The 25,790-nt window shown below is 35.1% G+C and overlaps 2 protein-coding genes across 2 annotated transcripts in view; both read right to left on the minus strand.

Moving 5' to 3' along the window:
- LOC132169677 (uncharacterized) overlaps positions 1-25,790 on the minus strand; it is a 99,440-nt gene that overhangs the window by 20,073 nt on the left and 53,577 nt on the right. The gene's annotated exons all lie outside the window — the stretch shown is intronic.
- On the minus strand, positions 527-5,993 carry LOC132170583 (receptor kinase-like protein Xa21). Its single transcript, XM_059581604.1, has 4 exons — positions 5,391-5,993; positions 4,532-4,603; positions 1,671-3,668; positions 527-1,000 (listed from the first exon to the last, which is right to left on the minus strand). Exons 1-4 carry the CDS (start codon positions 5,947-5,949, stop codon positions 654-656), a joined length of 2,976 nt encoding a protein of 991 aa, XP_059437587.1. The 5' UTR covers positions 5,950-5,993; the 3' UTR covers positions 527-653.

A 25,790-nucleotide genomic window follows, 5' to 3' on the forward strand; every position in this document is an offset into this window, starting at 1 on the left:
AAGAAATTACAGGCCATCAATGGGTAACTATGGATAGAGTTTTTGATCTTTTACCACCTAAAATTTTTATGAACAAAAAATAATTTTTTTATTGCACTAAATCATTTCTCTTTGTGTAATAATGAGTTCTTCTTCATCAACTTTAAGGAAGATTAACTTGAGTATGTATATAGGGATTCGGATCTCCTCTAATTTGAGAGAAATTAGAGATTTTTCAATTGTTAATGACGACCGTTTATTTTAAATTTAATGGTCTATAAAATCATTTAAATCTCAATAAAACAAAAGTCAGCATTTAATACTTTGGTTATATAAAAGCAGCTAGCATTTTATAGACTATTAAATTAAAATAAAGGACTGCAATTAACAATTCGAGAATCTCAAATTTCTCCTTAGTTGGAGAGGATCTCAATCCTGCATATAGTGAGAATTATTTACCTAAGGAATACTATTTAGTACAACATTGGTTGACTCATTCTAGCCACAAAAAACTTTTTGAACAACTTAATCTTTGATGAAGGTCGATTACACTTTCTTTCTTTTTTTTTGTTTCACAAGTAATCTTTGATTAATTCACAAGTACTAAAGCACTCAAACATCCTTAATGGTCTGCTGAGGGCCTAACACAAAACCAAAGACAAATTTTCATGTTGTCAATCCCCATCAACAAACTTCATTTTGATGTTTTTGAGTGTTTTTACGACATCTCTCATTTGCATCCTCTGTTCCGGTGCCTCTGCTGAGCAATCCATGGCCAGTCTCATAATGGAAAATATGCAATCCTGCTTAGCATCAAAACGCCGATCGTTTTTCTGTAGTAAGTTACCATCTACAACTTTAATTACTGCATGTGGCAACGACTCTTTTACCCAGCGTTTTAGGCTCATTTCTCCGCTAAACATTTCATCAGTGGGCTTCTTTCCTGTGAAAGTTTCCATCAACAAAATACCGTAACTGTAAACATCGCCGCTTGTGGAAATGATCCCTTGTGATCCATACTCTGCAGGTTTGATTAAAATTTAGTGCTAAAAGATAAATGTTAAATATTAATTAAATAATTAAATTTATAATTTTCTATCAATTTAAAATTTAGAAGTATTTGGTCATTTTATAAATTGTTTCAAAGAAACTTTCTACATGATGTGGTTCTAACAAGGACATTAGAGATTTAAGGGCGATATTGTAACACCCTAGTCTCACATGAAGTCGGTATGCATTATGAGTGATTCTATGAAACTCCAAATTAAATGTTAAGGAAAACTTCATTTAAATTACGTGAACTTCTGTCACTTTTGCAACGTCCCCCCGAAGTTCAAAAACTCTCAATTTAGTATATCGAACTTTAAAACAATTTGAATCTCACCCATCCATTTTGGAATTTCTGTTAAATCCCAACAGAGGCTGTTGAAATCTCTAAAATACCATTCTTTAAATGTAATTGTAATTTAAGGGTAATTTTATAAATTTAATAAGGGTATAATGGTCATTTTATCATTTTTACTATTTGGTTTAACCCCAAACCCTAATGAGAGGGGTAAAATTGCAAAAAATTGAAAATTTAATACACTAAATTGAGAGTTTTTGAACTTAAAGGAAACATTGCAAAATTAATAGAAATTCAAGGAGATTAAGTGAAGTTTTCCTTATCGTTAGTTGTGAAGAAACATTACCTGGTGCGATATAACCAATAGTGGCAAGTGTCATGGTTTGGGTCATAGAATCTCCATCACCCAAGAGTTTGGAAATCCCAAAGTCACCAACATGCGCAATCATATCATCATTGAGGAGAATGTTGCTGGGTTTCAAATCACAATGAACAACAGGTACATGAGAACCATGATGGAGATACTCCAATGATGATGCAACATCTATCATTATGTTCATTCTATGTAGGATATCCAAGGAGTAGGTATGAGAATACAGCCACTTGTTGAGACTCCCATTCGGCATATACTCTAACACTAAGGCTTTAAAATCGTTGTTGCTGCAGCAACTGATGATTTTGACAAGATTCCGGTGACGGATTCTGCGTAATACTTTGCATTCTGCATCAAAACTCTTGAATGATCCTTGAATATCTAGATTAAAGACCTTTACTGCAACACTCATCCCATCTGAAAGTGTTCCTCTGTACACAGACCCAAAGCTCCCTTTCCCAACCAAATTACTTTCACTAAATCTATCTGTTGCCCTTTCAAGCTCTAGGTATGAAATTCTTCTCCATGTTGCTAGAGTTGGAGCTTCTTGACTTGCTGATTTTGCATTCCTTTTTAGGGTTATTATCAGAAAAAGTATGAGAATTAGCACAAGTATTGCTGCTATCACAGCAGGTAGAATATATGCAAGCTTAACTGAAGTGTGTGCCTTTGACTGTCCAACAACTTGGCAGGGTGGAACTTTAAATTGGGGTGGACCACATAACCCTTCATTCCCCATGAATGATTGAGCTGAGAAGATAGAAATATCCATTCCAGATGGAATTTCACCACCTAATCTGTTGAAAGACACATCCAAGTGTTTGAGACAATGGAGTTTTTCTAGGGACTCTGGAATCACCCCTGACAAATTGTTATGGGATAGATCCAACACTTGCATGCTTATTGACTGACCAAATGACTGAGGAATATGACCTTGAAATTTGTTATGTGCTAAGGAGAGCCTTTCCAAATTTTGCAGGCCTCCAATGGCAGCAGGGATTTGTCCTGATAATTGATTCCATGACAAGTCTAAAAGTGTTACAACCTTCAAATTTCCAATATCTGAAGGCAGAGGGCCACTTAGAGAATTCAAAGACAAGTTTACTTGCATAAGATCTCCAAGGCTCCACAAGGATGGGGGTATCTTGGAAGTCAAATGGTTGGCATCTAAGAAAAGTTTTCGAAGTGAAGTAAGACTTTTCCAGCATGTTGGTAATGATCCATAGAGCTCATTGCCACTTAAAAACAATTCACCCAAATTACTTAGATCACAGATAACATCTGGGATGGATCCTTGCAGCCTATTGCCCTGAAGACACAAACCTTGGAGCTTTCTCATTCCCCTTACTGTACTTGGAATAGCTCCACCCAATTCATTGTTTTGTAGAGCCAGAACTAGCAAGTTGCTTAAATTACCAATCTGTTTTGGGATGGTGCCCTTGATGTTGCAGCCAAATGCTGAAAAGTACTGAAGGGATCCAGAGAAATTTCCTATGGAAATTGGAAGGGTACCATTCAGTTGTTGATTATCTGCAAGCATCAGCCTTGTCAACTTTCTGCAATTTGTCAAAGATGAAAGAAAACTCAATTCTAGAGTTGCAGATTCTCTGGTCAACAAATTGCCGGCCAAGTTGAGAACCTCCAGATGCCTTAAATTGGCAAGGGTATGAGGAATAGAGCCAGAGAAATAGTTTTCCTCCAGCTCCAGTTTAATGAGCTTGGAAGCATTTGAGATAGAGCTTGGGATTATTCCATCTATTTCATTGCCCCATAGGTAAAGCACCTCAAGATTTGGAACCCAGTTGCCTATGCCTGATGGAAGATGGCCTGAGAGAAAGTTCAAATATAGAGAAATGACTCTAATGGTTGAGTGATTGAAGATTGAGTATGGGATGACACCAGTTAAGCTGTTGTTGTTGATATCCAATTTCACCAAATTTGGGAGATTCCCAATATCAGAGGGTACTTCACCTGCCACAATTACAACGAATGCATACCTTATTTAACTACTACAATATTTCATATATTTTTATATGTGTTTGTTTCGGTGTAAAATCTATTCTGCTGGCAAATGTTTTAAGTTAGCTCCATTTGTTTCGGCGTAAGTTGGAAAATGTTTCCAGCTGAATTCATTTTTCGGGAGAATGATTTCAATTGAAAACATTTTTCAAAATTTCGCTCGTACAAAAACTAAACAAAAAATCATTATATTTTCATTCAATCATATTAAACTATAAATATCAAGTTTTATTCGCAACATATGTATTAATATACTCATATTAACAAATGTTGTCACCGTGCACAACAATGATGAATAAGACAAAATCTAAAAGAGAGAGTAAAAGAAAATCGAGACATAGATTTATATGGTTCGACAATGCTTACGCTCCATTCACTCCGACTACTCAATCAACCATACTAGTATTTCAGTATTACTCTCTATGCCTGAGAGAATATGAGCTACTTGTTTCAACAACAAACAATGATTTTAGGAAAAAAATGCAACATCAATCTCTATGGTTTACTTGATTTACATTCATCTTCCTATGGTATCAAAATGAACTCAGAGGTATACCAAAAAAATAATTTACTTCTTACAGTCAAATTTTGTCTACTAACTTAACATATTTCGTTAGTGTAATACTGATTTTAATAAGACATGTGTCACAATTCTATTGTTTATGATGTGTCATGCTGCCACAATATTATTAAACTCTTTTGATATATATATACACCATCCTGGTAGTGGTAGAGCTACATTTTGAGGATTTCCATCATTGTTTAGGCAAAGAGGGAAGTAGTATTTAAACTGATGAAGTGGGTTACGGTCGTACCTGTCAAGTTGTTTTCAAACAAATTAATTTCCTTCAGTGAAGTGCAGTTGCTTAAACTTGGTGGTATCCATCCTGCAAATATTTCAACAATTTATGGTAAACCATGAATTAAATCTGTCCATGCCATTTTAGTGAAGGATTGTCAAGTTAAGAAAATTAATGTGATGAAATTTATAATTTCTTTTTTATTAATCATCTCAATAAAAAATTACAAAAAATAAAATTAAACATATAATTCAGCTACTACTAACAACTTTTTTCTTTTTTTTTTTTCCTAACTAAAAGGGTAGGTGGAGAAGACCATAGTAGCGTCTATCCGTTGGAAGCCGTACATGATGGGTCTAGATGGTGGGAACTGTAGGTATTCTCTCAAGTTCGACTGAGTCATAACCTGACTTAGCCCATCCAAAGCATCAATAGAAATTAAGGTGATTTACACATATCATGCATGAAGATTCTCATTACGGAATTCAAACCTATGCCATAAGTGTATACCTAACTACTTTGAGAATTTTCTTACACCATTGAACTAATCTTGGATGGTCCAACAACTTAATAAATAAACTTTGAGAAAACTTCACTCAACCTCTTTATATTGTCACTACTTTTGCAATTACTTTCATAAACTTCAAAAACTCTCAATTTAGTGTATCTATTTTTTAATATATATATTTCAAAGATTCAAACATGTGTATTTTTGCAAATTTCGATAAATCTTAACTAACGCCTAAATTCCTACAATTTTTTTTTTCTTTTTTTCCTAAAAAGAATAGGGATATTTTGGGAATTCTGACACTAGATAATTATAAATGCAATGAAAAAGTGAAGTTTCTGTAGATGGGTGGATGGGGCGTGGAACCTGTAAGCATGTTTTGACCGAGATTGATTATTCGCAGTTCCGACGAAGTGTTGAACAAAGATGGCGGAATGGTTCCCCTGAAACTGTTGCAACAAAGATACAACTCTTCAAGCTTAGGCAACAACCCAAGCCATGATGGTATCTCTCCATCGAGATTGTTCTCTCCAAAGCTGATGACTTGCAACCCACGTAAAGAAGCCAACTCGGCGGGCAGGGAGCCATGGAAACGGTTGGCTCTGAAGGATAAATGTGTCAGGAATGAGAGGTTTCCCAGGTGTGGAGGAATGGTTCCGTTAAGACCCATGTAAGAGAGATTCAAGGCTGTTACTCTGTGGTGGTTTGCGTCGCAGGTGATCCCAACCCAGTTGCAGGCGGAGCCGGCTGCAGACGACCAGTTGGTTGCCAGGATTTTCTTCGGGTCATCGGTGATGTGGGCTTTGAGGACAAGAAGAGCGGATTGGTCTGTGGTGATGTTGGTTCTCACTGCTGCAGCCAGATAACAGTGGAGCATCACCAACAAGTACAACATAAAATAGATGAGGGAGGCAGAAATCTCCATGGGTTCTTCTTGGAGGTTGAGAAGAATTAACTATGGGTGGGGGATGTATATATTATATATGAATGGATTATGGAGCAATTAAACAAGTAATTTTGCTGACATGTCAACAAGAAAAAAAGGAACGAAGAAAAAAAAACAGAAGGTGGTGGGGGGTGGTGGGGTGGAGGACTATCAACCTCGAATTAACTTATCTCAATAGGAAAGGATTCTAAAATTAAAATAATAACATGTTGTGACATAATTGCCCACTACTTTTTCTTTCTTTGGCTTTTTTAACTTTTATGGTCCACTTAAAAATGGCAGATGATGATTAGAAGTTAGAACAGCGAAGAGCATACTGTTTTTGGTGGGATCAATTCATAAAACTACATTAATTGCTTAGAGAAGTCTTATCATATAGTTTTTTTTTGATGATTCCATGAAAATATATATGTATGTTTTTTTTTTTTTTTGGAAAATTTCAGAAAATCCTCTCCAACTTCTATATATGGGTTTTGAAATTACTTCTTAAAGTTCAAAAACTCTCAATTAAGGATATCGAACTTTCAATTTCTTTTAATTACTTATTTTCGTTAAATTTTGTCAAAATTTTTAAAATATCTATATTTTTTAATAAAAAAACTGTTGCAAATATGTTTTTGTTTATAAAAAAATAAACGCCTAACTCTTTGCAGGTATATCCCTATTTTTTTTTATACAAAAATATTGCAAATATGTTTTTGTTTATAAAAAAATAAACACCTAACTCTTTGCAAGTATTTTTGAGAATTTTAACAAGATTTAACAGAAAATCTTAACGGAACAAGGTAATGAAAGAAATTGAAAGTTTGATACCCTTAATTAAAAGTTTTTAAACTTAGAGAATTGTGTAAGTGGTAGTTTAGGAGGGTTTTATAAAGTTTCCATTAGAATTTTATTTTTATTTTTAAAGTAAAACAGGCAAGAAAACTTAACAAACATGTGGACCAAGGGGGAAAGGGGCTCCTTAAAGAAGAAACACAATGAACAAGGACATACTTCCCACGTGGAAACTCAAGCAACGGTCAATTCCTCAACAAGGCAACATTAACAAGGCAAAGTTAGTTAACACCAATGGCTAGGCTTCTAACAACCTATTGCTTGGCACTCTCGCCTCAGTCATCGCTTTGTCGGCTCCACGTGGAAACTCAAGCAACGGTCAATTCCTCAACAAGGCAACATTCGTAACAAGGCAAAGTTAGTCAACACCAATGGCAAGGCTTCTAACAACCTCATGCTTGGCGCTCTCGCCTCAGTCATCGCTTTGTCGGCTCCACGTGGAAACTCAAGCAACGGTCAATTCCTCAACAAGGCAACATTCGTAACAACTAACAAGGCAAAGTTAGTCAACACCAATGGCTACGCTTCTAACAACCTCATGCTTGGCATTCTCGCCTCAGTCATCGCTTTGTCGGCTCCCGCTCCGATTCTTTTCTGTTCATCTGTCAGACTCCTCAATACGCTACTTATGTCTTCATTTATGTTGATGACATCCTCATCGCCAGCTCTCTCTCCAAAGGGACCGTCACTTTTCCTTTCTCATTTCTCATGGAAGCTATTTTCTTAAGATTCAATGGCGGAGCCAAAAATTCATAATTATAGAGGTTTAATTAAAAATATAATAAATATAATTTAAAATAGAAAATAAATGTTTTTTAAATTTTAAAATGATGTTCTTTAGCTGTAAGCCTAGATATTTAAGAGGGCACTCTTTGAGATTTGAAGCTCCGTCATTAAAATCTAACGGTGTATTCCTTTTTTGGAATTTCGACTTCTTTTCTTTTGAATAGATAGTTTTTAATATTAACGTTGTGATTCATGAACTTAAAATTTTGAAGTTAAATTATAATTACATAATAGACAACCTGATTATATATATATATATATATATATATATATATATAATCATGGAATAAATTATATATAGCTAAAGTGTTTAATTTTTTGCTCTGATTATGAACACTTCCCAACTTTTTTTTTAAACATATATCTCTCGAAAATTTCTACAAGCTAATTTTATATAAATCTTATAATATTCTCTAAGAAGCAAATAGTGTTTGATGGCAAATGCAACCAAAACAAATATTATTTTTGCCTTATTTACTCAATAGAGAAAAGAAGATGATTACCAATAATTCAATAAAAAGCTTTAGAGTGATTGAAAAAAAAAAAAAAAGGCTGATTTTTAAAAGAGCAAGCAAGCCCTCTGTTTCAAGTTTTTTTTGTTTTTTTTCTTTCTTTAATGACAAATATATAGGAGCCATTTTCAAAATTTTTCTTATAAAAAAAAAATTAAAATTAAAAAGCTTGTGTGGGCCACAACCCCCATAGGTCATAAGGTGGCTCCGCCACTGCTTATCAAACAATGCTATATTCTTGATCTCCAGAGACTCCACAAGAGTAAGTTGTTCTCCCTTATCTGATGATCCGGTCCACTCACCGATCCCACATCGAATGAGAAATGGCAAATGAAAGAACATAAAGATGTTTGTAACTTGACTCCGGTGGCATGTGACCAAATCTCCATTGAGGAACTTAACGAAGGGGAAATGAAAAATGTTAGATTATAACAATTGGATGGCCTAGAACATGTGATTAGAAACATTGAAAATCTAGGGTTTGTCAACAGAACTAAGAGGGAGTGAATATGTTTATCAATATTTTTCTTTATTTGTTCAAATGTTCGTATGGGTTAGAGCAATCTTTGATTCTTTGCTATTTTGTTGAGCCATTTTGCCAAAAAGAGCCCACATGCATCCGACTAGCTAATGTTGAGCACTGTAGCTCAATAACATAACCTAATTATAATAAAATAGAATAAAAACCCAATCTTGTTCTCTCATAAATAATATTTTAAATGAGAAAGTAAAAATTGATAGCTAAAATACTAGTCAAATATACGTACCTCAAAATAGTGAATTGCTAAAATTGAAAAAGGTGATTATTTAGTGAAGTATTTATTGAGTGAGATGTAAACGCTCTAACTTGAGTCAATTGATGAAATTTGATGAAAATCAATTGAAAAAAAATGTCACGTGCACTTTCAACTATTTCTCTTTTGGTGGCAAGGTTTTTTGGTTGTCCCAATAAGTAATAGGGTGGCATCATTTATTTGATGCATTCTCTTTTATATTTTGTTTACCTTCTTTGATGAGGATGTTTTGGGGCGTATTGTTGGATTGCCTAGCCCGTTGATGATTTTCCAATCCCTGTTTTCCCATATTTGCTTAGAAAAAAAAACTGTATATTATAGTTTAACGGTATATATAACTTTCCCTATTTATTTTATCCCAATCGATCGGAATGAGACTAATTGTTGTCTCCTATCCCTATCCATTGGATAATGCAAGAGTCTACGTCACACATTTGTCTACCTTCTTTTTCTGAGAAGATAATTGACGTTAATTATTAAAAGTATTGCTTACATGTTGTCATTTTTATTGGTGTTGACATCACATTTACTAGTATTCGTCACATTTTATAACGAAATTTGACTCCGGGGACTAAATTGTTTTTTTTTTTTTTTTAATATCTCAAGAATTTTTTATTTTACTTTCATACGACATGAATTGATTTGTAATTTATGCCAATGACAGTGACTAATTATTTATTTATTCTAAGAAACATTTTTTATTTATTTATTCGCCCATTGTTTTTTTTTTCTTTTTAAAAAATTGTTTGGTTTTTGTTTAATTATTTAATTATTTTATTTTTTAAAAGAATAGGGGTATTATAGGAATATAAAAAAATAAATGGCCATTTTGATACATTTGTTAGTTTGATAGACTACTTTAATACTTTTTAAACATTGTAGAGCTCTATTGCAAACGATTATTAGTTTGGAAGGCTTTTTTTATATTTTTCCCATTATATTATAAATACAAGGTTGTTGAATATAAATTTTTTAAGTTCATAAATAACTATTAGTTTATGTAATTGACTCTAACAATATAATCTTAATAAAAATTAAGTTTACTACTCATACAACTTGCAAAAAAGTTTATGGTTGTTTGAAAATAAAATAAACCAACCTTCAATATATAATTTAGTATTGTGAAGAGTTTGAACTTGGGTCATACTCAAAATAAAATAAAACAAATGAATTTGAGGAAACTTCATAAAACCTTTATGAACTTATACTTATTTTGACACAACCCCTCAAAATTTAAAAATTCTCAATTAAAAGTAGCGAACTTTTAATTTCTTTTAATTACTCTATTTTGTTATGATTTTTCGTTAAATTTTGTCAAAATTTCCAAAATATCCCTATTTTTTTAATAAAAAAAATTGCAAAGATATTGCAAAGATTTTTTTTTTTAATAAAAAAATAAACCCCTGAATCTTTAAAATATTTTATTTTATTTTTATGTAATAAAAAAAAATATTAGTATTTTGAAAATTTTGACAAAATTTATTCTAACGGAAAGAGGTAATTGAAAAAAAAAAATTAAAAATTTGATAAGAATTTTTAAACTTTTGAAAGATACTTTCAAAACACGTAGAAGTTCATTGGGATTTGTGAAATTTTTTCAATTAATTTTAAATTTTTGATACATGACTTGACTCATTAATTCAGTTCAATTATAGTCGTTGCTTTAACATAGTTAGCACGTGTAAACTCTGCTACCTAATTATTAAGTCTTAGATCAGTTAATAGACTCGAATCTTGACTAAAAATATTGAAAGTATGGTCCCTCACATATTCTATGATCATTCATGGTTGTTGTATGGCTCGACTTTTTCTATTTTTCAACAAAGCAAAAGTGAATTTTAGAACAATCAATGATGAGATCATTTTTTTTGGGAAAAATTGCATGAACCGTGCAACACGTGAGCCATGTATTTCACAAAAAAAAAAAAAAAACAAAGTGACATATTACTTTGTGGGTGGAGAGGATTATGATGGGACCGACATAATAATTGTTAAAATATCATCTATTTTTTATATTAGAGAAATGTATTACCAATGTTTTTTCTTTAATAATAAATAAATAAATAAAAAGAGTTTAACCAATTATATATAAACAAAGATAATCGTTTCATAAGGGGCCTCCTATTTGCTCCCATTTTATTTAATGAAATGATATATAGTACTAAATTAGTTTTGATTTTAATTAGTATATAAATTAATTAAGCTGTTATTTGTTTATTTCAAATTCCGGCACCAAGCAAACATCCATGAACATTATGGCAAATCTAATACTAAACTACCAATCCGTAAATCCTCGTCTTCAATTTCTCTTTTTATTCTACTTTTGTATTTAATTTCCATTATATTAGGAATTTCTTTATGGCATTAGACTAGCCACCTGTCACCATCACAAAAAATAAAAACATTTTATTTTTTATTTTTTATTTTTCAAACTCAAGCTTTAAAAATCTTCCATCTTCAATTTGAGGGAATGCTAGAATATAAGATATGGTTCTATAATAGGTAATTATTCTTTATAGGATAATTTTGATGGTAATTGATTATCATACTTATCTTTTATCTTTACCTATCCAAATTCTTCAATAAATAGAAGTCTTTTGTATTGTAAACCTAATAAAGAAATAAGAGCAAGATATTCCATAGTGGTGGATATAGCTAGGTATCTAAGACTGAACCATCCATTAATCCTTATTTCCAATTTCTCACTTTATTATTCTTTATCTTCAGTTTCCCTCTTTATTATTTTGTATTTAATTTCCATTCTATTTTGAGTTTCTTTACTATTTTCCCAGTAGACACAATAATTTTTTTTTAAAAAAAAAGCCCAATTATTATTTTTTTTAAAAAAAATAATTTTTGGACTTATTTTATGTATTGGGCCTTAAATAAGCCAATTTTTTTTTTTTTTTTTCATAAGATGGCCCATTTTTTAAAAAATTTATTAGCTTTTGTTTAAATTAAAGAGGCTTTGTTATGATTGTTCAAATAATTAAAAAAAAAAAAAAACAACTTAAAAGATCCAAAAATTTTAAAATCAATATTTTTTGCTTATTTGAATAGAAATAAAAATTTAATTTTTTAAAATCCTAAACCTAAAAGCTAAGTCATAAAATATATATATTATAATAAAAATGAAACCCGTATTCCCGTTAAAAACCGGGTACCAAAAATCGGTACCAGAACGGGGTACCCAGTTTTTGAAATCAAACCAGCCCGGAACCGGGACCCCGGTTTCCCGGTAATTTTTGACACCCCCTAAAAAGAACCCAGATTAAAAAAAAAACCTAGTAGATTGCAAAAGTCAACCATAGAAACCAAAAAAAGAAGACGATAGATTGCATTAAAAAAAAAAGTCAACCATAGAAACCAAAATCAACTATAGAAATAAAAACCCAGTAGATTGCTTGCTGGTTGTATAAATTTGGCCCCTGCCGCCCCATGTCTCAGCTTCCACCAGCTCCAGATTTCAATTCCATGGCTTCCCATCTGAAGGAGGAGGGGTTGGAGAAGATGGAGGTGCAACTCCTTCCAATAGCCATAGCCAAGCAGAGAAGCGGCGCAGGGACAAGATTAATGGACAACTTTCAACTCTTAAGGAAACTAATTCCAATAGATTGCAAAAATCAACCATAGAAACCAAAAAAGGTAGACTGCAAAATTAAAAAAAAAAATAGAAACCAAAATCAAAATCAAAATCAAAACCCCTCAAGAAACCAAAATCATTGTAGCTTGCTTGCTGGTTGCTCCTCTTGATCTATGCTTGCTGGTCTGTGGTTGTTCCTCTTGCTTGCTGGTCTGTGAGGGGATGAGAGTGAGGCAGAGAGTGAGATCGAGAAAGGGAGAGAGGTGCGGCTGGGGCGAAAGAAAAGAAGGAGATGAAAGTGAAGAAGTCAGGGACAGTAAGAAGACGGAGATGAGAGAGAGATGGAAAGAAAAAGAAAAATGTTTTTAGAATAAAATAAAATATTATTTTAATAAAATAAATAAATATTTTAATGATATAGGAAACGATTAAAGGAAGCTATTGGAGCATATTTTAACATAGGGAAGCAAAAAGTAGGTTAAATCCTTAAATATAGAGAAAACAACGAAAAAGCTACTGGGAATGCTCTAAGAGAACAATGAGTTAAGATCATCTTCTTATAGAGGGGTTGTTTACCTATGGATAAAAAATTTAAAAAAAAAAAAAATCAATCACTATTCATCTCAAATTCTACTTCAACATTCTTATTTTTTACATTACATCAATCACATTTTATTATTATTCAAATAAAAAATTATTACAAAACAAACATTTATTTATTTATGTTTTTTTTTTTTTTTTTTTTGGACTTGTTCATATCAAACATACTTATTTTTTCACATATCAATCAAATTTTGCTACAGTTCTAAGCCATTATTTCTTTTTTATCTTTTTATTTTTATTTTTATTTTTTCCAAGCTATGTTTGGCATTGCTATTTCATAAACAAAAAAGTGTAATGTTAAACCAAATCAAATAAAATTGATTGTTTGAGATTGCGTTTTTAAAAAATTGTAATTTGAAAATGCAAAATTTATGCATTTTCCAATTGTAGATAAATTTGTTCTTTTATGAAAACGTAAAATTTTTAAAGATAAATTGTGATTTTAAACGATAAACTACAATTTTGCAAATACACTTAACCGCATTTTCAAAAATTACGTTGTCAAATTACAAATTTTTAAATCTCTACTTTTAATTCATACTTTTTTAAATTGCAAACTCAAACGAATTGTAACATTATGTATAGAACAACACATTCAAATTCTTTCACTTTAAAATGCCAAATCATTGGTGAATTATAGGAAAAGGAGATGGAATCATTGACGATCTTGTGTGTTGTGAACATCCATTGCTGTTGTAGGGCTCGACTAGTTCTATTTTTCCACAAAGCAAAAGTCAATTTTGGGACCAAACTAGGACATGTTGCATGAGGCTTGTAACACGTGAGTCTCTTTAAAAGTAACATATTATTGTCCACAAGAGGTAGTTCAATTGGCTGAGACCACACTTAATGAAGTAGAGGTCACTAGTTCGAATCATCCTCCCCTCTCTTTGTGCGGACATGTCAAAAAAAAAAAAAAAAAAAAAAAGAGTAACATATTATTTGTTGGGCCGTTTATTATGGTCTGATTGACATTCACAACAATTAGTTGTTTAAGGATTTGTTTTGATTTATGACTTTAAAAATTACAATTTAATAATATCGATTTTAAAATGTTTGCTTAAAAAATTTGATTTTTAAAAATGCCATTAAGTTTTTGATGAAATTGGAGTTTGACTTTTAAAATTGTGTATTTTCAAAAAGGAACCTCCATATCAGCGATTTAAAAATGCATAAAATATGTAATTTTTTTTCTTTGTTTTCAAATCACAATTTTTAAAAAATATAATCCCAAATAATTCATTTTCTCCTATTTGTTTTTAAATCACTTTTTTTTTCTTCATAAAATTGCAATGTCAAACGCACCCTAATTGTTATTGTAATAGAGCTTATATAAAATTTGTCTATTTGAATAAATAGTCCGATTGTTCAAAATTTATTTAAATAGCTGAATTTTCATGAATTCTCTGCTAATAACCTAAATTGATAGTAATTTAAATAAGTAATTGCTGCAAATACCATTCATTGGGAAAATATCCTTCCTCTTACGACTCAATGGGCTGTAGGATCATAATCCAGTAGTAGAGCTATGGTATCAAGTCTTAGCCAACATAATCCAAAGTTGATAAAGGCCCGGCCCATAGAAGTCATTAGTGAAAGGAAGAAAGATATCGCCAAGACACAATCGCCCAAGAATTTACCACCTGGGGATGTATTTTTCGGGGCTGCCAATCCCTCAGTTTCTCGGGGACTATCTTATTACTATAAACAGATGTAGTGACCAAATCAACTTCTAATACTTAGTAATTGAGTCTCATTGAGTCTAGGACTCCCTTTTGCGATTATCCAGTACCATAAGGATCGTCTTAGGTTCTTCACACGGCTACTACTCTCAGTCCAAACCATAATACAAGACTCGGATAAGATCGCCACATAGCTGAGATAAGATTGAAGGAAAAGTTCTAATATGGGTGATCCTATCAACCTATTTATAGGCCGAACCCCAGGTATCAACGACATGCTGAATTATTTTATAGCTTACATACACTTTCTCAGAGATCTTATGAAACACCCCGGTCCCATATTGAGAAGATGAGAAGAAGCCTACATAGAGTAGATAGTCATGGGTGCTAAGTCCCACATTGCCTAGTTACTAGGTGAAATTGGACTTTATAATGAATTATAGAGAAGCTCCAAATTGACTAGTCCTTTTGGGGTGATAGCGCAGATATGGCTAGCGCTTTTCCCTGGGTTGTTACAAGTGGTATCAGAGCCACCTAGTAACGCCAGGTCATGTGGTATTGGAGCACTGCATGACGTGGACCTGATGAGGACGTCAGGAGTTTAAAAGGGGGAGTTTGTAATACCCCGGTCCTATATTGGGAAGATAAGAAGAAGCCCACATAGAGTGAGTGGTTTATAGAGATAGTCATGGGTGCTACGTTCCACATTGCCTAGTTACTAAGTGAAATTGGGCTTTATAATGAATTCTAGGGAAGCTCCAAATTGACTAGTCCTTTTGGGGTGATAGCGCAAATATGGCTAGCGCTTTTTCCTGGGTTGTTACAAGTGGTATCAGAGCCGCCTAGTAATGTCAGGTCATGTGGTACTGAAACACTACATGACGTGGACCTGACGAGGACATCAGGAGTTTAAAAAGGGGAGTTTGTAACACCCCGGTCTCATATTGGGAAGATGAGAAGAAGCCTACATAGAGTAGATAGTCATGAGTGCTAAGTCCCACATTGCCTAGTTACTAGGTAAAACTGGGCTTTATAATGAATTATAGGGAAGCTCCAAATTGACTGATCCTTTTGGGGTGAGAGCGCAGATATGGCTAGCGCTTTTCCCCGGGTTGTTACAAGTGGTATCAGAGCCACCTAGTAACGCTAGGTCATGTGATATTGGAGCACTGCATGACGTGGACCTGATGAGGACGTTAGGAGTTTAAAATGGGGAGTTTGTAATACTCCGGTCCCATATTGGGAAGATGAAAAGAAGCCCACATAGAGTGGATGGTTTATAGAGATAGTCATGGGTGCTAAGTCCCACATTGCCTAGTTACTAGGAGAAACTGGGCTTTATAATGAATTATAGGGAAGCTCTAAATTGACTAGTCCTTTTGGGGTGATAGCGCAGATATGGCTAGCGCTTTTCCCTGGGTTGTTACATCTTACTTGGGCATCGGGGGGAGATTATGCTCAACACAAGGCGTTTTCTCTTCGTGTTTGCCTTGTCTATCTTTTTCAAGTTCGAGCCCGAAAAATGTGTTCACACCATACCAAAAATTGTTCTAACAGTTTGGCGCTATTCGTGGGAACGATGATCTCGTTTCTCATAAAAATAATATATCTAGTATGATAGTCGAAACACACTCCGGCAACCAGAATCGGGCAAAGATCCAGTAGAACAACAACGCCCACTCCAATCTACAGAACCAAGCTCTGGAGAGGAGCAACCCAACCAGAGGATAGCGGAATAGATCCGTATAGTCGCGACGAGTTGTTCGATCGAATGATGGACCTCTCTAACTTGGAGGTCTACCTAGAGGATGAGCAGAGTCAGACCAACCCAGAAGGTGTGCGATGGGAGAGGCGTGGGGAAGAAAACAACCGTGGAGGTCATATCTGAAAATAAATTGTAAGTGCTTTAGGTTCGAATACCTAAACAGCACACTATTACGTTTATTATATAGAGTAATGTACAATTTGAATTCTATATAATCTATACAAGAGAATTGGAACGTGATGCTAGAGTCCTACTTCGAGTACAATATTATCTCTTAGAATATAAGATAAATAAAGAGATAAATATATATATAAGGAGATAATATAGAAGATAAATATTATCTCCTTCTTGATCTTGATTCCTCTTGTGGCTTATCTTTGAAGTGGTCTTCTCTAATATGGTCTTCATCTCTAACAATATCCGGTAAAACAATCGCCGAGAGGAGCGAGGACAACCAAACATGTAGGAGGACATCAACAAAGTCATGAAAGAGCTAGATCAAAAACTGGAGCGGAAGTTTGCAGAGATGGGACACAAGAAGGAAGGAAAGTCAACGTTGATTGACAAATTTTTGATGGGCACGGGTTTGCCCTTCACCAAACGGGTAGAAAGCTTTAAGCTGCCCGAGAAGTTCAAAGCCCCCCCAGATGCTGAGTTATGTAGGAATGGGAGATCCCGTTGAACACTTGGAGAATTTTTGGACCCACCTGGGCCTCCACGATACTCCCGATGAAGTGGCATGCTGAGCGTTCCCTCTCACCCTTTCAAGGAACACTTAGGAGTGGTTCCGAGAGCTGCCTGTAAACTTCATCGACAAATTTGAAGATCTGGGCAAGAAGTTCCTAATCTATTTCCTAGCTACTTGGGTAAGGAAGAAGCCGTCACGTCATCTTCTAACCTTGCAGCAACGGGATGATGAATCTCTCAAAGAAATCATTATTCGGTTCAACCTGGAAAAGATGGAAGTGGTGTTGTGAAATTTTAATGTCGTAAGTGAAATTTTAATGTACTCGTAAGTGCACAAATCATCTTTTAATTTTAATATTTTAATATTTTATTTTACATTTTCTTTTTAAAAAATAAACAATATTTTATTATTTATCTTGAGTGGGACACGTGTCAAGCTGGTGGCCGTTGGATAGCATTGGATGGCTAGGATTTGAAGAAAACATGATGGACAATTTTGGCAGTATTGGCGGGGATCCGAATCCGTATTTTGAGACTGAACCATCCATAAATTTCCAATTTCTTACTTTATTATTCTTTATTTCCATTTTCTCTCTTTATTATTTTGTATTTAATTTCCATTCTATTATGAGTTTCTTCACTATTTTCCCAGCAGACACTATAAAAAAAAAATTAAAAATTAAAAAAAAAAATTAAAAAAATTTAAATTTTTTTTAAAAAAAGCCCAATTAATGACATTTGGAATAGTGATGTTTTTGGAAAACGTCACTAAAATGCGGCATTTTACTGTTTAAACGTCACTATTCATAAAAAAGTGACGTTTGAATAGTGTTATTATTCACGCATGAAAGGCGACGCGTGAATAATAACATTCTGTTCACGCGCCTCTGTTCATGTGCCTCTATTCACGCGCGAAGGCGATGCATGAACAATATGTTACTATTTAAACGTCTCCAATTTTGAAAATATTGGCGCTCAAAGTTTGTATTTATAACAATCAACCACGCGCAAATACTTCAAAATTTCTCCCTCCTTAACCCACACTCATAAAATTATTATTTTAAAAAAATAATAATAGCTGGGTTGTTGCCAGTTTGTTGCCAAACTAGTAGCCACCCCTGGGGGAAGGGGTGGCCTGTGAGCCACCCCCGACCCCCCACGAGAAGTGGTTGCCTCTATTTTTTTTTTTAAAAAAAAAATTAATTTGAATTTGTTTTTTTTTTTTTTAGAAAAAGATAGTTAATTTGATTTTTTTTTTTGTTATATATATATATATATATATATATGTTTTTTTGGAAAAAAGTATTATTATTATTATTTTTAAAAAATCAATATATATACAAGGGAAAATCTTTTCCATTCCTGATCCGAATGGAAGAGAGAATAGGAGATCCCGTGGGAATGCTTCCAAAAAGAAGATTGGAAGCGGCCCATTTAGCTAGAGCATGTGCACAAAAGTTGGCATATCGAAAAATTTTCAAAGCATTCCAGCTTTGAAAAGAAGAAAAAACTAAACTAATATTAGAAATACAATTAGCAAAAGTCCAAGAAGAGAATAAAGATGAGTTGTTTATAGCCAAAACAACTAGAAGGGCATCACCTTCCAACATAAGCTTATCACAACCGGAGGAGACTGCCAACCGAGCAGCCAACAAAGCTGCAGAAGCTTCCCCTTGCAGAACATCAGATGAATTAAGCTTCTGAGTGGCAGCACCTATAATGTTTCCCATATCACCACTAATCACTGCCGCCACAACCGCAAAAGACCCTTTCATTGCAACATCAAAATTGCCTTTTACATAACCTACAACCAGAGGCACCCATAGAGTGGGAAGATCAAGCTCATGCCAGGCAGTAATATGGTGATTAAGACTGCTAGAAACCTGAATAATAGCTTGACTAGAAGAAGGTTGAAGGCCATCATGTATAAGCAAGTTCCTAGCCCTCCAAATAAAATCCATAACAAGAGTAGCAAAGAGCTGGAACTTTCTCACCTCAGGTTTGGGAATACCAAAAGACGTCATTGGAGAGAGGATTGCAGAAATCCAATTAGAGATAGGCTGAATTGCAAACCTGTGGGTGGAAATCTGCCAAGGAGAAGAGCTCCATAAAGCAATGGACAGGTTGCACTCCAAGAATAAATGAGATAATGTTTCCAAAGGTCCCTTACAGAAGGGACACACCCAAGCAACAGGGTCATCAGAGACCACAAAGCGACTAACCTTGGCTCTTGATGGCAAAATGTCCCAAGCAACCTTCCATAAAAGGTGCTTAAACCTTGCTTGGAATTTAAGCCTCCAAAGGAGCTACCATGCTTCAGAATGAAGAGGAGAAGGCCTTCCTTCCATGGAAAGAGAGAGATCATGCATTGATTTCACTGAAAAAAGTCCTGAAGAAGAGGGAATCCAAGACCACTTGTCAAAAGAAGGCCTATAAGGGAGATGTATGCTGAGGATATGTTGAACTGATGCAAGATCAAAAAGGTCTTGCGATAGGAGAGAATTCCAAACTTGCTCCCCTGGAACAATAACATCAGCCACAGTATGACAGGGACAAACATCCAAATTAGCATTAGGAATGGGCCTAAAATTAGGCATCAAAGGAATCCAAGGAGAAGACCAAATCCACATTCAAACCACTAGAGATGGAAATACAAGCTCCCTTCTCAACAACCTTCCTATTTTTCAACAAACCCTTCCAAAGCCAAGAAGAGCTAGGATTGGTAGGAGCATTTAGAAAAGAAATACCATTCTTGAGATACTTACTCCTAAGAGAATCAACCCAAAGAAGGGGTTGATTTGAAGTCATCTTCCAGCCAAGTCTTGCAAGTAAGGAGTTATTAAGAGATTCCATAGTCCTAATACCTAAACCACCCAAGGATTTCGGCTTGCAAATGCTTTCCCAAGAGAGAATGGAGAGATTGTGCTTCTTTTCTTGAGGATAGTCCCACCAAAACTTCCTAAGGCCAGAATTGATAGCCGAACACCAAGCCTTCAGAAGGAGGAATAAAGACATAAGATAAGTTGGAATAGCATTAGCCACTGACTTAATCAAAGTGGTTCTGGCTGCTTGAGATAAAAGTCTAGCTTTCCAACCTGAGATTTTAGCAAAAATCCTGTCATTGAGCTCAACAAAAGAATCCTGCTTTTTTCTATGCATGAAGAGAGGGATACCAAGGTACTTAGCAATGGCTGGAATTCGTGCCAAGTTGAGAATCTCATTGATAGAAGCTTTGGAGCTGGCACGACAATTTTTGCTGAAAAGAACTGCAGATTTAGCCATATTGATATGCTGCCCAGACCAAGCAGAGTAAGTGTTAAGACAATTGAGAATCACCCTAGCTTCAGAAACATTAGCCCTAGAGAAGATAATAACATCATCTGCAAACAAAAGATGTAAAATAGGAGGGCACATTCTAGCCATTTTAATACCATGAAGAAGACTCAGATTTTCCTCACGAAAAATTTATCTGGAAAGAATCTCAGACCCCAATATAAAGAGGAATGGAGAGAGAGGATCTCCCTGGCGCAGACCACGGGTCGGATAAAACTTACCAAAAGGAGCACCATCAAGGAGAATAGAGAAGGAGGAGGTAGTGATACATTGACTGATCCACTAAACCAAAGTAGGATGAAAACCCAACAGGTTTAAAATTTTTATTAGAAACACCCACTCCATGGAGTCAAAAGCTTTAGCCATATCAAGCTTCAAGGCCATTAAGCCACCATTACCTTTCTTTTGCTTCATAGTATGGATTAACTCATGAGCAAGAATGGTATTGTCGTGAATGGATCTTCCTTTTAGAAAAGCCGACTGAGTAGGAGAAATTATCTTGTGCAAAATAGGCTTGAGTCTAGAGGATAAGATTTTAGCGATGATCTTATAGTTGAAATTTGTAAGATTAATAGGTCTAAATTGATGCACCAAGTGAGGGTTGTCCACCTTAGGGATAAGAGCAATGTTGGTGTGATTGAATTCTTTGAGAAGAAAACCACCACGAAAGAAAGATTGAACTGAGTAAACCACACTGCCTTTAACAATTGGCCAGTAGAATTTATAGAATAAACCAATCATCCCATCAGGACCCGGAGCCTTGTTAAGACCAAGTTCAAAAATTGCTAAGAAAATCTCATACTCATCAGGAATTACATAGAGACTAACATTCTCCTCATCTGTGACCACCTTATCAACCAAGTCAGAGAGACTACTATCTAAATTACGATTAGTAGTAGTAAATTGGTTACTGAAATGCTGCACCAAATAATTGCCTATATTCTCTCTACCAACAATAGTAATACCTTCTATAGTTTTGAGACTAGAAACAGAATTATACCTGTGACGGCACACCGTAGAGGCATGAAAAAACTTCGTGTTGAGGTCAGTACAGGTAAGCTACAACTCTCTAGACTTTTGATTCCACAGGACTTCCTCCCTTAAAAGCTGTTCTTGCAAGGCTTCTTGAAGAACCTGCTCTCTGGCCGCATTACCAGCAGAGTGCGGAATAGATTGTATCACACTGATATCAGCCATCAATGATTTAATCTTGTGTTGAATATGGCCAAAATGGTGATGATTCCAATTTTTCAAGGCATTCTTTGTATTCTTCCATTTCCTACTCAAAGAGAAAGCCGGGGAACCTTCCACCTCACCCAACCAAGCTTCTGCCACGACCCCATGACTAGACTTATCCCTAGTCCAAAAAGCCTCAAACCGAAAAGGTTTAGGAAGATTACGATAAGTACCAGAAGTAGAGATCAAAAGAGGGCAATGACCTAATGGGTAGCCGGGAAGTGATTAATCAAAGAGTTTGGGAAGAGATGAACCCAACTCTGGTTTGCCAACCCCTATCAAGTCTTTCACAAATATTTGCCCTTCCCATCCTACAATTACTCCAAGTAAATCTGTTGCCAACAAAACCAAGGTCCACCAGAGCATTTGAATGAACAAAGTCTACAAAATCTCCGTGAGAAGAAGAACCAAAAGCACGGCCTCTACTCTTCTCTGAAGAAGACAAAATGGAGTTAAAATCACCTAGCAACAACTAGGCACCACCAAAAGAATTACCCAACCTAGCCAAAAGAGGCCAAAATTCTGAACGTCTCTGACTGGTATGAGGAGCATACACACCAAAGAACAACCAAGGCCTATGCAGAGGATCCGAGTACACAATACAAGAAATACAATTCTTGTCAAGTCTGACCGGTCCAACGTCCACATCATGCTTCCAAGACAAAAAAAGCCCCCCTTGAATACCAACTGGAGGAACTTCCAACCACTTTGAGAAACCCAAACCAAACAAGGAGGTGCGAAAACAAGAAGAGGGAATTTTGGTTTCAGAGAGAAAGATGAGATCAGGATGATGAGTTCTGATCAAAGCTCGGAGAGCACGAATTGTCGGGCCACGAGCTAAACCCTGACAATTCCAAGCTAAAACCTTCATTGAGCTAGTGGGGGCAGATTAAAGCCCGCCACCCCGGCTGCCAAAGAATTTTCTGGAGAGGAACTCTGAACATTCTGAGAAAAATCATCATCAATTTTGGAGGAGGAGAGAGTGGAACCTATATTAGGTTTTTTTGATGAGGAGGATTGGGGGTAAGGATGGTAACGTTTTCTAGAGGAGGTGGTAGAAGAATGACGGGGCATTTTTTGAGTAGAAGAGACAAAGGAGAGAGGAGTTCTTAGTCCAGGAAAGGAGATAGGATGCGAGGGAGTGTGGAGAGAACTAGAATTTTGAGTAACTAGATTGGTTGAGGTGGAACCAGGTTCTACAGGATCCAAGTAGGGATTAGAACTATAAGTTGAAAGGGAATGGGACCCAATAGCAATAGAAGTCTTAGTAGGGGAAGGCCACGTGTTTTTAGGTAAACAAAGGTTGAGAGAGTTGAGTTTCTCGGTATTGGTGAGAATTAAAGAGGAGTTATTGAGGTATGGCGGAAACTTGACAAGAGAAGGCTTTTTAATAAAGACAAAGTTGGGATTAATGGGGCTCAATGAGAAGTGACTAGCATAATTTGGGGAAGGGAGAATACCTTAGGGAATGGGAAAAGAGCAGGAGGAGGTGGATTGGTCTCGGTGGGTTTGGTGAGGATGACCAGGAATAGAGAAATGGTTTGACTCAGTAGAAGGCTGATTTGGAACAGGGACGATAGCAAGCTCATTAGAACCTTCAATCACAGACATCTGCCTCCTAGGTTGAATGAGCTGAACAACCCTACTGGTATTTGGAGGACTTGCTTTCAACTTGTCACCATATCTGCCATGATCAGGAGGTTTAGGATCCAGAGGGCAAGAAAAAGAGAGATGCCCTAATCTTCCACAAGTATAGCAGTAGTTAGAAAGCCTCTCATATTTGTACTGCACCCACAGAGGAGCTTTCGGAGGTCTATGATGTGTGAAACCAGGTACCAAGGGATTGAGTAGATTTAGAAGAACCCGTATCCTCAGGAAGCTTTTTCTCGAAGCCTTCAAGTTATCTTCATTATCCACAGCCAGCAGCTCTCCTAAACTTGCACCAATACCATTAGCATTCTCACCAGTTACCAAATCCAAAGGAAGATTATGGATTTGCACCCAGTACGCAGCTTTTGAGAAATCCAAATCTTCAATGGCATCTTCATGTGACCACTTCTTTAGGAACAGAGAAGAACCCTTAATGTTCCAAGGGGACTTTTCCAACACTATAATGAGGTCCTCCAAATTTTCAAAAGTAAAAACAATCAAATTATCATCTCTGTCTTCAGAACAAGAGATTTTAGAAATTTCCAAGCTAGAGAAATATTGCTTTTTATAGTAACTTCGGAAAGAGGTTGAGAAGAAAATATCTTCTTTCCCAATGAAAAGTGTATGGGGAATATAGATTGATGAGTGGGATGACCAAGGGAGGGGGGGTATCTGACCAACTCAGAGCTGAAGTCTGGTTGATAAGATCAGCAATTTCTAGATTCAGGTTCTCCACAGATCAAAGAGAGGAAGGAGAAAATTAAATAGGAGAGAAGGAAAGAAAAGGAAGAGAAAACAGGGGATAAGTGAACACAGTTCAGAGAGACTCTACAAGAGAGCGGAGCATTTTCCAATTATAAAGACATTTGAACAGTGCAAAGTGTTACCTTTCAAAAAGATGATGCACATTGTTCACACGTCGCCTTCCAAAAGGTGACATTTGGGTTTAAATGTCGCATTGTAGCGATATTTTCACTATTCGAATGTTTTACTGTGTAACAACTTATATTAGTTTTAAACCTTTGAAATGTAGCCTCTAACATGGCATTTGACGTCTAGGTTACAGGTAATCAAAATTCTTGATTTTCAAAATCAAGGATCAAGAGCAAAAGCTTTCCTATATAAGTTTATTTCTAGAAATTTATGAACAATCTGATTAAAAACACAAATTCATGTTTTTGTTGGTCTAGTTGCATATAGATCAAGGAAACAAATGTATGTGAACCATTCATATTGCTAACACTACAAAAAACCAATTTTTTGCTGACATAAGTTTTATGACGTGTCAAGTGGTCTGACACGTCAGAAAATCCTTCTGACGGGACATTTTTGACGTATTTCAAGCGTTAATATTATGGGTGTCAGAAACAGAAAATTTCTGACATGTTAGATTTAACATGTCTGAATTTTTTGACGGGTTAAAAGTGACACGTCAGAATTTTTTTTTGACGTGTTTAAAATAACACATCAGTAAATTTTAAAAAATTATTAAAAAATAATAATTTTTGTTTTTTAAAATTTTTTCTAGAAATTTTTTTTCAATTAAAAAAATTTATTAATTAAAATTATTTTTCAATTAAAATAATTTTTTTTTTTTTTAAACCATCTCCAGATCGATCGATCTCCCTCTCCATTGTCTCACTCTTTCTCTCTTCTTTTCTCCATTTTTGTTCTGGCCAGCTCTCTCTCTCTTCTTTTCTCCATTTTCTCACTCTCTCTCTCTTCTTTTCTCCATTAATTTTCAAAAATCAAAACCCAAAAAATCAAAAAAACTCAAAAACCCAGACGTCAAACCCAACAAATCTTCAAAAACCCAAAAAATCTTATATATCTTCTCTTCTTCTTCTTCTTCTCTTCCCCCTTTTTATTTTTTCTTCTGCTTCTCTTCTTCTTCTCTTCTCCTTTTCTTTTTCTTCTTATGCATTTCTTCTACTGCTTCTCTTCTTTTTCTTCTTCCCTCTAGAGGGTGCTGGCCGACTATGCAGATCAGAGAAGAGGGAAAGAAAAACAGAGGGAAATAAAAGAAGAGGGGAAGAAAGTGTGGGTTGAGAGAGTAGAGGGAGCTGGCCGGCTAGCTGTGCAGATTGAGAGAGGAGAGAGAGAGAGTGTGGGGAAATAAATAGAAAAGAAAAAGAATAAATAATATATAAAAAAAGGGAATGAAGAGGGAAAAAGTTGAATGCAACGCCCATTTTTTTAGTGACGTGCCAACATTTAACACGTCAGAAATTTTTGACGTGCTAGATTCAGCGCGTCAGAAATTTCTGATGCATTAAAGTAGCACGTTTGGAATTAAAAAAAATAAAAAAATAAAAATGAAGAAGATAGAAGCGTGCAGAGAGAGAAAAAAAA

This window comes from Corylus avellana, chromosome ca2 (genome assembly GCF_901000735.1).
Source record: "Corylus avellana chromosome ca2, CavTom2PMs-1.0".
Lineage (NCBI taxonomy): Eukaryota > Viridiplantae > Streptophyta > Magnoliopsida > Fagales > Betulaceae > Corylus > Corylus avellana.

Bases quoted from the DNA above. Each gene is read 5' to 3' on its own strand.
- LOC132170583 (XM_059581604.1), bottom strand. From the start codon at position 5,949: ATGGAGATTTCTGCCTCCCTCATCTATTTTATGTTGTACTTGTTGGTG. The intron at 4,604-5,390 runs GTTCCACGCCCC...AAATATTTGCAG, and splicing joins CGGTCAAAACATGCTTACAG to GATGGATACCACCAAGTTTA. The intron at 1,001-1,670 runs GTAATGTTTCTT...TCAAACCTGCAG, and splicing joins TATTGGTTATATCGCACCAG to AGTATGGATCACAAGGGATC.